The 11,989-nt window shown below is 40.3% G+C and overlaps 1 protein-coding gene across 1 annotated transcript in view; it reads right to left on the reverse strand.

The window, feature by feature from the left end:
* COL19A1 (collagen type XIX alpha 1 chain) overlaps positions 1–4,947 on the reverse strand; it is a gene marked incomplete at its 5' end in the record, with an annotated part of 182,861 nt that extends 177,914 nt beyond the window's left edge. The window contains one exon of the mRNA XM_080617064.1: positions 4,854–4,947. Within this exon, the coding sequence (XP_080473190.1) occupies positions 4,854–4,947 (94 nt within the window). The remainder of the gene's footprint in view (positions 1–4,853) is intronic.
* Between the last annotated feature and the right edge of the window lie 7,042 nt (positions 4,948–11,989).

The following is an 11,989-nucleotide window of genomic DNA, read 5'->3' on the forward strand; positions in this document are numbered from 1 at the left end:
ACTTCAGAGTGTGCGACATATCTGCAAGTGTCAGCAACAACATCCAAAGTGTCCGCCTCAAAGATAGCTAAGCAGACCCAGCTGGCCTGCTTTCGAATATGGTCAAGAATTCAGATCTCCTACATGCCTGTAACCTCATGTATAGAGGTACCAGAAAATAAGATGTGATTTTTTTGTTTTCCTTTTTTACTCCATAAGCCGCATCATATTGCATTACAATATACATCTTAACTGGACAAGAGTGGGAAGGGGAATGAAGGAGACTTGAATCTACAACTTTATTGCTATAAGAAAGAAGTCAACTCCAAGCCTTGTGACTGTTTAGATGGTTATGCAAATAATATAACAGCTTTGGCAGGCAGGATAGAGTTTGGCAGGCAACACCAATAGAGTTGAGATAGTGGGATGCTCATGCTAAACCCTGGAGAACTGGATTCTCACATGAGGAAGAATAGGTAGTTAAAAACAGGACTTCATATTACTCAAGACAGCCAGCACAACTTCACCAAGGGCAAGTCTTACCTGACTAACGTAGTGCGTTTCTATGATGGAGTAACTACATCAATGTAAAAGGGAAGAGCTACAGATGTCATCTATCCGGTCTTCTGTAAGGCCTTTGACACAGCTCTTACAACATCTTTCTCTCTAGTTTGGAGAGATACAGGTTTGATGGATAGACTGTTTGGTGGATGAGGAATTGTTTGGATGGTCACATCCAGAGGGTAGTAGTCAACAGGTGAAATGTCCAGATGGAGAGCAGTGATGAGTGGTGCTCCTTAGGGGTCTGTACTGGGAAGAATACTGTTTAACATCTTCATCAGTGACACAGGCAATGAGATCAAGTGCACCCCCAGCAAGTTTGCAGACAACACCAAGCTGTGGGGTGTGGCTGGTGTGCCTGAGGGACAGGATGCCATGCAGATGAACATGGACAAAGCTGGAGAAGTGGGCCTATGTTAACCTCATGAGGTTTAACAAGGCCAAGTGCAAGGTGCTGCATCTGGAACAGGGCAACCACCAGTATCAATACAGACTGGGGATTGAAGGGATTGAGAGCAGCTCTGCTGAGGGCTTGGACGTACTAGCGGATGAAAAACTGAACATGACCCTGCAATGTGCTTTCACAGACTAGAAAGCCTCTGGGCTTTCTATGCTGGGCTGCATCAAAAGAAGTGTGGACAGCAGGTTGAGGGAGGTGATTCTGCCCATCTACTGCGCTTTTGTGAGCCCTCACCTGGAGCCTCAGCACCAGAAAGACATGGACCTGTTGGAGCAGGTCCAGAGGAGGGCCACAAAAATGATCAGAGAGATGGAGCACCTGTCCTATGAGGAAAGGTTAAGAGTATTGTCTGGAAAAGAAAAGGCTCCAGGGAAACCTTATTGCAGCTTTTCAATACTTAAAAGGGGACTTATAAGAAAGATGGGGAAAAACTTTACAGGCTTCACACTGGGAGGATGCGTGTAGCTGAGAAAAATCCCAGATGACAAAGGGGAACACTTCCATGCTACTTAGTCACTAGCTGATGTGACTTTCCTCAGCGTGCAAGCTTTCATGAACCACATTCTTATAAATACCTAAAGATCCTTATTCAATGCCACAAAGGACTTATTATTTAACTACAAGAAATCCAAGGGAGGCAGGGTCACTTAACTACTGCAATGCTAGCAATAGTTTGTGGATCCAACCTTAAAAATTCAGATTAACAGTATGACTATATTGTATATAAGAGTTACTGTAGAGCCATTAACTGGATTTTGAGAAGTATCTAGCCATACTAAAACATGAAAACCAAAAAGCTGAACTGATTTGCATACTTGAAACAACTCACTGTATTTGGGTTAAAGTGCCTATCTAAATTATGATCTAGAGCCAATATTTTTCACAACACATTCCATGTCAAAAGGCAATGGAAATTCACCATGCCTGTCAGTCCCAGGACTTTGTTTATGCTACATTTTTCATGGGTTAGCAAGTGATTTTGAAAAACACTAACTGTAAAACAAAGCTGAAAAATCAGCAATGATCTGGGAGTGAGACAAAGTATTAATATTCTTAATATGAAACATTCAGGAATGATCAAATTAGAACTTCATGTGTCACTACAGAAAGAGGTCATATCCACACTCCAAATCAAAATGTTCTCAAAAATTAAAAGATGCAAGTTGACGTCATGAAGAAAATATTCTTGAAGTGAAATCAAAAATCACAATTGTGGAGAACTCCTGAACCCTGTCCCTCAGATTTGCTATATTCTGTTGTTAGAATCAAGTGCTTCAAAGCAAGTGAACAATTAGCATATCAAAACTTCTGGGCAGGTGAGAACTGAAAGAAATCCTTGATGTGAATCTAATGGTCACTGACACACATTTAAAGCCTAAGGAAGACCATTCTGAGAAGATCCAGCATAATCAGTCACTCTCTGTTGTTTTTGGTTTCCAGTACTGGTATTTATTTATTACAATACTGACTCAATGAGTAAGTCTCAACGTATATTCAGAATGCCAGCTCAGAAAGCTCTCCCCTACATATGCATATAAATTAATCTTTTCTCTTGCCTAAGAGGTTTCCTTAGCCTAAAACACTTCTCCCTGTTATCCCCCTTCAAATTAACTTTACACTTTTCACTGCATTTGAAGGCTATTCATTTAGACTTAAGTAGATCAGGTGAGAAATTTCAGGATGTAGACGCAATAATCCAAGATCTGATCTGAATGGGCTTTGCTGGAAAAACAAATGCTAACATATGCTGTTGAAAGAAGAAAACCAAAAGGATTGGCTATGTAGATTCTGCAGGATAGATGCTGATCCAAACAGAACCGGTGAACTGATACATGGGAGAGAACAAAAGCTCAAGACAGAGCCAGTTAATGAAAGAAAGAACTAAAACAAACAAACAAACAAACAAAAAAAAAAAAAAAAAAAAGAGACCTTATTAGATATTCCTCTCTTCTCAAAGTGAGCACATTTCCAGTTTTTAACAGATCCATCTGCATAATCTGCATACAAATTATCAAACTAGGATGAGACACCTCTGCAACAGAGAATACTCTGTTCAGCTGAATGGTGCAGATTAATAGAATACTTGCAGACACAGCTGTACTGCTTACTGCTGCACCATTGCAGGGTCCATTCTTTGTCAGCTCCTGCTTTCTGGTCTGTAACTCATATTTTTAATTCTGGCAGTAACCATTCCTTCAGTCTCTAGAAGAGTCTTTTTCCTGTTATCAACTTAAGGCTCCACCGAGCCTATTCTCTGCTGTCAGCAGAGCTGCTCAAGCTGGCAGCTATCTACTTGCTGTTTCTCACCACCAGCTTATATCACCTCTAACTACAGAAGCTTCTCTCAACTGCATACCATCAGTTATGCTCAGGAGAGGTTCAGTCTCTCCTCTTCTGCCCAGCAGTTCAATTTGACCCATATTTAATCCATCTGTGGCAATCAGGTCAAGGAAAGCTGCAACTTCCCCACTTGTGGCTGCCTAGCCACAAACTTCGAACAGAACGGGATGCACAGTTCAGATACACCATTTCTTAGCAGTTCAGTGGAGCTGTCAAATCACCTGTGACAGGTCCACCTTTTACTAAGACAGAATTCATTAAGAAAAAAAAAGTATATATATAATAAAAATTTAAAAAAAGACAATGCTTCCTGGCATTTTATTTCAAAAATGTTTCAAGTGTCAATTTATTCATTTATATTACTAGGGAACCTTCTGCACTCGCACCCTTTTAGCACTTTCAAAACTCCCCTTCTACAAACCACCAGCTAGCAATGACACAGAAGACAACCTCTTGCACTTCTTTCAGACAGCTGAAGAGAATGATTGCACAGGGTTAAGAATAATTCGTCAGTACAGCACTTAGCCTTGCTGCCCTAAAAATGCAAGGTAAAAAAGTCTTCTCACAGCACATTATTTTTCTCTTAGAACCCACACATTGTAGCTTATTAAATATTACTATTTATTGTTTCCAGGAGTAGTAAAAGAGTTATTACCCTAGTTATTAACTTTTTAAATTTCTTGGATCCAAGTTTCAAATATGTTACAAAGATACAGAGTTGTTGTGTATGTGTAGCTTCTATCATCCTTCATCACGCTTCTGGAAAAACAGCATACTAAAAATAAATAGCAACAAGCATGTTCTCCTTGCTAATAATTGTAGGAAAATTCTACAAAGCTGAAGTACATGGATACTTTCCGAGGCTGAGCAACTACAGAAAATTAACAATTCCTTACTCCTCATACACAGGTGACATGCCTTTAAGACAGTTTACCATCCTCTGAAGAGTCAATGCAGAATTTAAGTGAGGGAACTAGATAACATGTGGACAGTAAGAAAACAGAGAAGTAGGAAAAATTTGAAGAAGATGGGTAACAGCTTTTAAGTTAAACAATAGCGCTATATTCCTTTCCCCTTTCTTAGGCACAAGAGTTTGTCTAACTACATCTGTGAAACATATGGTTAAATTTAGATGAGGTTAACATGAGCATTCGGCTGTTTAGGTCAGCATGATCACTGACCTGCTCTAACAAGGCTGCATGATTTTGTTCACAAAAGTTTTACAAGCTCTGATTTAGAATTTTGTTTTGTATAGCAAGTTGAAAAATACAAAACAAAACTCCAAGGAACTACAACTGCTTCCAAACCTGAAACTTCAAGCACAGGAAACAGAAGGACTGCTTTGGAACTGCTTCAAACTTACACTATTTTAAAAGAGAGATTAAAACAAGTCTTGTACTAATCATTATCTGCTCGTATTGCTTATTTTGCATGTACTGCCACTATTTGTTAAATTTGTTCAGTACTGAGATTTAAGCCTTAGGTCTGTGATGGGCAAGAAAAATGGAAGTACCTGCGTGGTCACTGACAGCCACAGAAGTAGAAACAGGAAGGAGGAGGAAGACTGCCATACAAAGCCAAACTATGCAGGATCCAATGTACTTCATCTCCCCCTGGACACATGTGAACAATCAGCTACAAATCTGAAACAGAAAATAAGAATATTCAGAACCATCTCTTTTTCCCTCACCCCATCAGAAAGCTACAAACAAGAATTTCTGAGCTGTAAAGAGGAAGCCGCTAATCATGCACAAAGTGTTTGATTTATCTGTTGTAAGGAGCTACCAAAAAAAACCCCCAAACCCCCCCAAAATCAAAAACCTCCCAATTTATGTAAATTTAGAAACAAATTACAAATAAAAACCTTTGGTTCTTTACTAAACTCAGAAGTAATACCTTAGAAATATTAACTCAGAGACACTAGTTATAAAGGCGCTAAATTTTTGCTTCATTAGTAATAACTAGTTTTCTTTTACTATTCTCACAGGTTTTCAATTTTAAATACATTAGCTAAACTGTTTAGCGTCACAACAGTGCCAGTGACTGCTGAAGTAGTCTTCAAACCAAACAAGGACAACATGCAATTGTCCTTTAAGTGCAAAAGAAATCAAGATAATGCTATTTCTCTGCCTTGGCAAAATGTGCACGTGCCTAGAGCAGCCTGTGCTGAGCTTTGTTTAAATCACACAAAATACAGTCTTGGTTTCAACAACATATCTTTGTCCTCTAAAGGCAGTTATCAGATTCTTTTTTAAGCTGGCTGCAGTTTACAGATAGATGTGAATTTAATGAAACACAGCAAACAAAAAGTACTTTCCTAATAATATTTTCTGAAAGAAAACCAAATCACATAACTGAGATGCGATTTTTATAATTATTTTCGCAAGGCACCTTATTCAACGTCAGAGCTGTACTGTCAGTCACTTACACTGACAACTACACCATCATTAACTTTTCCAGCCTCCCCGACAGCAGCAAAGTGAATGCACGTTCAAGTAACATTAGCATTTAATTTCCTGCACCTGCTTTACAAGTAGGCACTAGTGACTCACTAGAGCTGCTGCTCCAGAGGTCTCATTTTCTGAAGGGCTCTTGCCCGCTAGCTCACTAGTACCACCACCCCCTCGCTGTCACCCCACCTCCAGGTTGGGCTCCTCTCCCACCGCTGCTCCAGGAGGCTCCGCTCCCTCCCACAACCGGCGCACCGCAGCCTGCGGGAGGTGAGCGACCCGACCCGTCTGTAGCTCTGTCCGTAACACGGCAGTACCGGCAGTTTAATTGATCTTGGACTGAGCTGGGTTTCCTAAAGGTTCAGAACACCAGGCGGGTAAGCAGGCTGGCAGGCGGGCGGGGCTAGGCGGGGAGCAGAGAGGCGCCGGCCCGGGCAGCTCCCGCAGCCCGCTCTCTGGGGCCCCCACTCCTGGGCTCCTTCTAACCCACCGCCTCTCGCTCCGTGATCGCCAGCCCCGCCCGTCCGGAGCCTGCCCGAGCGTCGGACTCGGCCAGCCGCGGGGAGCCGAGCGAGCAGCAGGCGCCCTCCGATGCTTCCTCCCCGGAGCGGGGCCGGAACGGGCACGGGCGAGGGAGCCCCCTGCCGCCCGGCCGCGCCGCCACCTGCGCGGCGGCCAGGTGAAGGGCGCAGGCAGAGGCGCTGCGGCCCCGCGGCCGGGTGCGCAGCAGGAGCGGCGCGCGGCTGAGGCCACCTCCGGCTTGGCGGCCTCGCGGGCTCCCCCAGAGCAGCCGCACCGGGCGGGCTTCCCCCGCCCTGGAGGGCATTGACGGTGCTTCCCGGCCGTGCCGCTGCGCGCAAGCATGCTTCCACTCACTGGATGTAGGCCACTCGATATGCGTGCTAATTATAATGATATACACCAATAGGTAGATTTTTAAAGGTAAATATATGCATACAATTAACGAGCATTCTCAGCACTGTGGCAATTTGCAACAGTTTAATCGGGTTTGTAAATTACTGCTAATTTAGTAGGGCTGGTTTTATTAGCATATTTTAGCACATACCTATAGCTATCCACAAACATCTACAATGCATTTGCCCTAAAACACAATCACCAGCAGAATCCTGTAGTATATGTTGATTATGGTACATTAAAAGCTTACTGTATACATTATGTTTATATAGGACACCAACTGGCAAAATAGGTGCTAAACTTAAATGGCAATTTTGAAAAACAAAAAGACACACACATAAAGCCTGAATCAGCCCACCACAAAACAAACTAGGAATAGTGTAGTGTGTGTGTGCATGTGAGATCTTTAGACAACTAACTACAAATAATGAGTTGCTTACCTTTAATTTCTATGTCAGTGTGTCCCCCAGAAGCACTGGAAATGCCTGTACAGAGCTGCCGTAGTGCCGAGGAGTTGCTGAAGTGAGTCTCCAAGGAGTGGTAGTGGGGGATGCAGCTCTGTCCTTATTAGTCTCACACAGTGTGACCCTCCCACTCAGCAAGCACAGAATACTCTGTAAGAAAGGACAAACAGCCACCTCGATGGAGATTTTACATAATCATACTTACATATACCAAGTCCAGTAACAATGCAAGAAATGGTTTATTTTTTCTCCTTCCCCCCACAGCCTCCCCCTCCACCAGCCCCGTCCCTTGAAATAAAAAACAGTCCCATTAATTAAACTGCTAGAGTATGAATGTACGAAACTCTTTCAGAGTATCTTGTTTCTAGTCGTAAAGAACCAACTGTGTACATTAGCACAAGCAGAAACTAGCTTTTATCACTTCTGTGTAAGCACACATTGTTAATTTTATATACTTTCTCATAAATCTAAAGTGAGCCATCCAAGTAATCAAAAGAGTGCATCTATTTATGGCACTCATACTGCAAAGCACAGCAGATTACTGACATTTGTTTTACCTTTTAAAACCCATCATTTACAAACCTGAATGTTCTTGCACTGTAATATCATCTGCCTGTGATGAAATGGTGAGATTGAGCACTGTCACTGATTCTCATCTGAATGTGCGAAACTGTGCTTTTCTCGGGTTCTCCAAGCGTGCTTGTGGCAGTTCTCCGTATTGCATTTTAAAGAGGTACACCAGACAGAAGGACAGAGAAAAGTAAAATGACTAGAAATAGATACACAGAAGACAGAGAAAGCGGGGCCTTAATTGAGCACATCTCATTTACATATATCCAAGACATATTTTATCTTTTTCTAGTAGAATCATTCTGATGGGGGAGGGAAAGGGAGGAAGGTGGTGAGTATCATATCAATGTTTATTAGCTTAACATCAGTTTAGTCCAACTGATCTTCAGGTCAGAAAATTCACAGAGTTAGCTTTCTGCTTCCCCTCTCACACTTCCAACAGGATTTGAAAAGTGTTTCCTCATTTCAACCAAGATAACTAGGCAGGACACCCAACAAATCACATGGAAAGGTATGAGTATCTTTCTGGTTTAAATTTCAAAACAGTTGTTGCTCTTCCCAACTTAGACTCATGAGAGAAAGATGAAATTGCAGCTTACATACGTCTGCTAAGGAGTTTTATTGCACAGCCTTGTGGTGTAACTTTAGGCAAGTCACAATCCTCGGTTGCTCATTCTGTAAATCATAGAAAGTAAAGCTGCCTTACCTTGTGAGGCGAGGCGCAAGAGCCCAGTCCTACAGCTGACAAGTCATTGGAGCACTCCCTTCCCTTTCAGACTGTTCATTTGATAAAGGCTTCAGTGTTGAGTCCAAAGTCACTGTTTCAAGCAGAGCTATAAGATCGTCAGTTGAAAGACCCTTTGTAAAAGCTCTGCTCCCAGAGAAAGGCATTATCATTTTTTGATTTGAAAAGAACTGCATTTCTTATTGCTCTTTCAAGCTACAAAATTCTTTAAATCTTTTGTTTTAATTCTTTTTATATGCCCTAAATATCTGGATTCAGCTCTGTTACATGAATATATAGCCTTACTAGTTTCAGTGAATTTAAGTTCTGAATTTGCTGAACATTTCAATTGCATAACACTTTGCACATACAAACAGTTCATCATTTAAAGAAATATTTCTGTCCCTCAAAGTTTCAGTGTTGCTCAAAAGTCCAGACCTAAACTAAGTCTTCGTTTCCTATGAAGCAATAATGAAACATAACCCCTAAACCAAGGATGTTGTTGTACTGAGGTATCAACACTCCAAATAGAAAATTAAAAATACCTTATTTAGACCATGTCAAGTTCAACACACTCCACATCCGTATGAAAGCAGGAAGTAGAAGAATTAGAAACCACTACAACCTTCCGTGGCTAACATACATGCTTCCTGTACTCCGTCCAGGTCTTCAACTAAACAGGATTATGCCAGTTCACATAAATGTAAAGAATTACAGTGATTTATACTAGTTGAGAACCTTGACACTAGGGACTGACACCATACATATTTATCGATAACACTGTTCACATTAATGGATACAGTCTTGCATGTCTGATGACATGAAAATTTGGAACAAAGAAAATCTTACTGTTTACAAACTTCTGTCATGAGCCAAAAAAAGGGCTTCTCTCCCTGCTGCCTGCAAGATAAGCAGCAAAACCACAAGTGGCAAAACATCTCTCTCATCATAAACAGCTTAGAAACCCTGACCACCTGCAGCCTTGTTCACCTGCAGTCACTGATGCGCTCCGGGTATACAGTGTTAATACATTTTCGATACATTTTCTCATGTCCTTTGTACCCAGGAAGTCCTAGAAAAACTGAAGATAGGAGCTGAAGCACCAGGAGGAAATGCACAGTATCCCATGTTATCTTGCAGTAACAGTTTTCCAGCTAGCTCTAAGCTTAGCTAAAGTACTTGCTTGCACACAGAACATGGGATTAGACCCAGATCCGAGCAAGGGCCAAGGCATATACACCAAGAAGCAGAAGTTTAAAACCGTACTTAGCACAGACATGCAAAGCACATTCCATCTCCTGTGCAAAGGATGAACTGCTCACTGAACAGCTTTTACTATGGCTGTCGTTGCAGGCAAGATGTGGGGGAAGAAAGGTGAAAGAATCAAGGGGGGAAATGGATAGACTTATTTTTTGTATAAGATTGGTCCTTATTGCCAACGTTCACTTCCAAACTTTGTTTCTTTTCCAGCACGATTAGATACCCAAACCAGCCAAGTAGCATAATTCACTCTTGGCTGTGCAGTGCTAACAGATTTGTCTCCATCTCGTTAGACCCACATTTTTAATTTGTGTTGCTTATGACAATGCATATGTAGGAATGAAGCTGTAAACTTATAAAAGCAGCAGTATTCTACTTGAAAACAATTCTTTAAAAAGGAGATTAATTTTAAATGCCACTTTTCATCCTATTTCTCACTGAATGTAGAGCTTAGTATTTCTATTCCATTGTTTAACCCCTTATGTGAGATTGCTCATTGCCAGGTGATCCTTTCTGTCCTCTGTAAAATTTGCTGGTCATGACAACTGCATTCCACTGAAGCAATTAAAATATAAATGCTTTTAAATACATTAGATTGAACTACAATGAACTTAGACAAAACAGGTGGAATCCCAGCTTTGGGGAAGTTAATGGAAATTTCAACATTTATGTAAATGGAGCAAAAATGTCACTCAAATGAGGTAACTTTGGCAAAAATTACATCGAAAAGGAATTATTATATGCATATGCACACACACTAAGCACTCCTAAACAGCAAAGCCAACAGAAAAGCTGGATGTCATTTCTTCTATAGGAGAGAAAAAGAGGGAAAAAACTCCAACTGCTACTTCTTTTTCTGAATACTTAGGAAGCACTCAGATTTTCAGTAAAGAGGCCAAAATAACTGTCAAAAAGAAGCAGAGAGAATACTTACCACTATACTTCTGTGGTATTACTTGTCTTGGCTCAGACATTTTCCCTACTCTTTGATGCTTTATGACAACTCTTAAAGAATTAAATATTAATAAATATAATGGTACAGCAAGAACAACAACAACAAAAGGTCTTACTTCAGCTCCAATTCTGATGCCACTGCTAAACTCAATCTCAAAAAAAAAAAAAAAAAAAAAAAAGTGGAGTTGTATCATTTGTAATGTTTAATGCTATCTGCTCCTAATACGTTCCATATTTTTAACAATGACATTTTAATCCAAATTGTATACACTGCAAAGTAAAGAAATTAGTGTCATATTGCTGATATTTACCAGTTGCAAACGTGTCAACAGTTGTTATCATATAATTTGTATTCCTCACCATTCCAGAAAAATACATTTCTGTGCATATACTATTCTCTAAAGTGTTAGTATGAAAATTCATTTAAGTTCTTCAAACCTGAAATAGTGCTGGATTTGTAGAATTCAGTAAAACGTCAGTCCAGTCCAGGCTTGGAGAAACAATGATAAGATTAATAGTATGAAAACAGGTATGACCTTCATCTATTAAAAGGCATACTTTACTTTGTCTTCCTATGGATGATTCTATGATATAACTGGATGCCATATTACAAACAGCTTGATACATGTTGTATTATTTCATGAGCCATACAAAGAAATACACAATGAAGAAAAAATTATGAACATTTACCACTGGTTCTCTTTCTCCTTTCTTTCATATGGAATCCATCCTATCTGCAATTCAGGAAAGATGTACCTTTTGGTGGCTTTTGCATTGTACAAGAAAACACACATGGTCAGACAGCTGATCAGGGGTCAGAAAAGCTGAAAGCTGATTTTCCAGACTACATTAAAGCACATCATTTCACTTGTTTTAGACTGAAGTACCCATTTGTCTTTAAAAGACATTGCACATAACAAAAAAATGAAAGCCATGTTTTAGGCAGCTTGCTGGGAATTACAGGTGTTTACCCAATACTTCTGTATGAATATGCTAAAGTCCTAAAAGCATCCATACACAGTCTGAAAGCATCCATAAAGCAGTGAAATATGTTAATTTAAAATTTATATAATGCAAATAGAAAAAGAAAAAAAAAAAAAAAAAAGAACGTGAAGAACAAACAGCAGGCATCAGCAAAGTTTAAGATTCTACAAATAGACTAGGCTGTATAAGCCCTTCAGGCTGAAAGGGCAACTTTATTTTAGATCAGAAGGCTGAATATTTTACACTTAGGGGTTTTTTTTAAACTTCAGGAAGACAAAGCATAAATGGTCCAAGAAATGTCAGTTAAAATTCCATTTTAAGTTGTAAA

Source organism: Psittacula echo, assembly GCF_963264785.1.
Source record: "Psittacula echo genome assembly, chromosome: 4".
NCBI classification, from domain to species: domain Eukaryota; kingdom Metazoa; phylum Chordata; class Aves; order Psittaciformes; family Psittacidae; genus Psittacula; species Psittacula echo.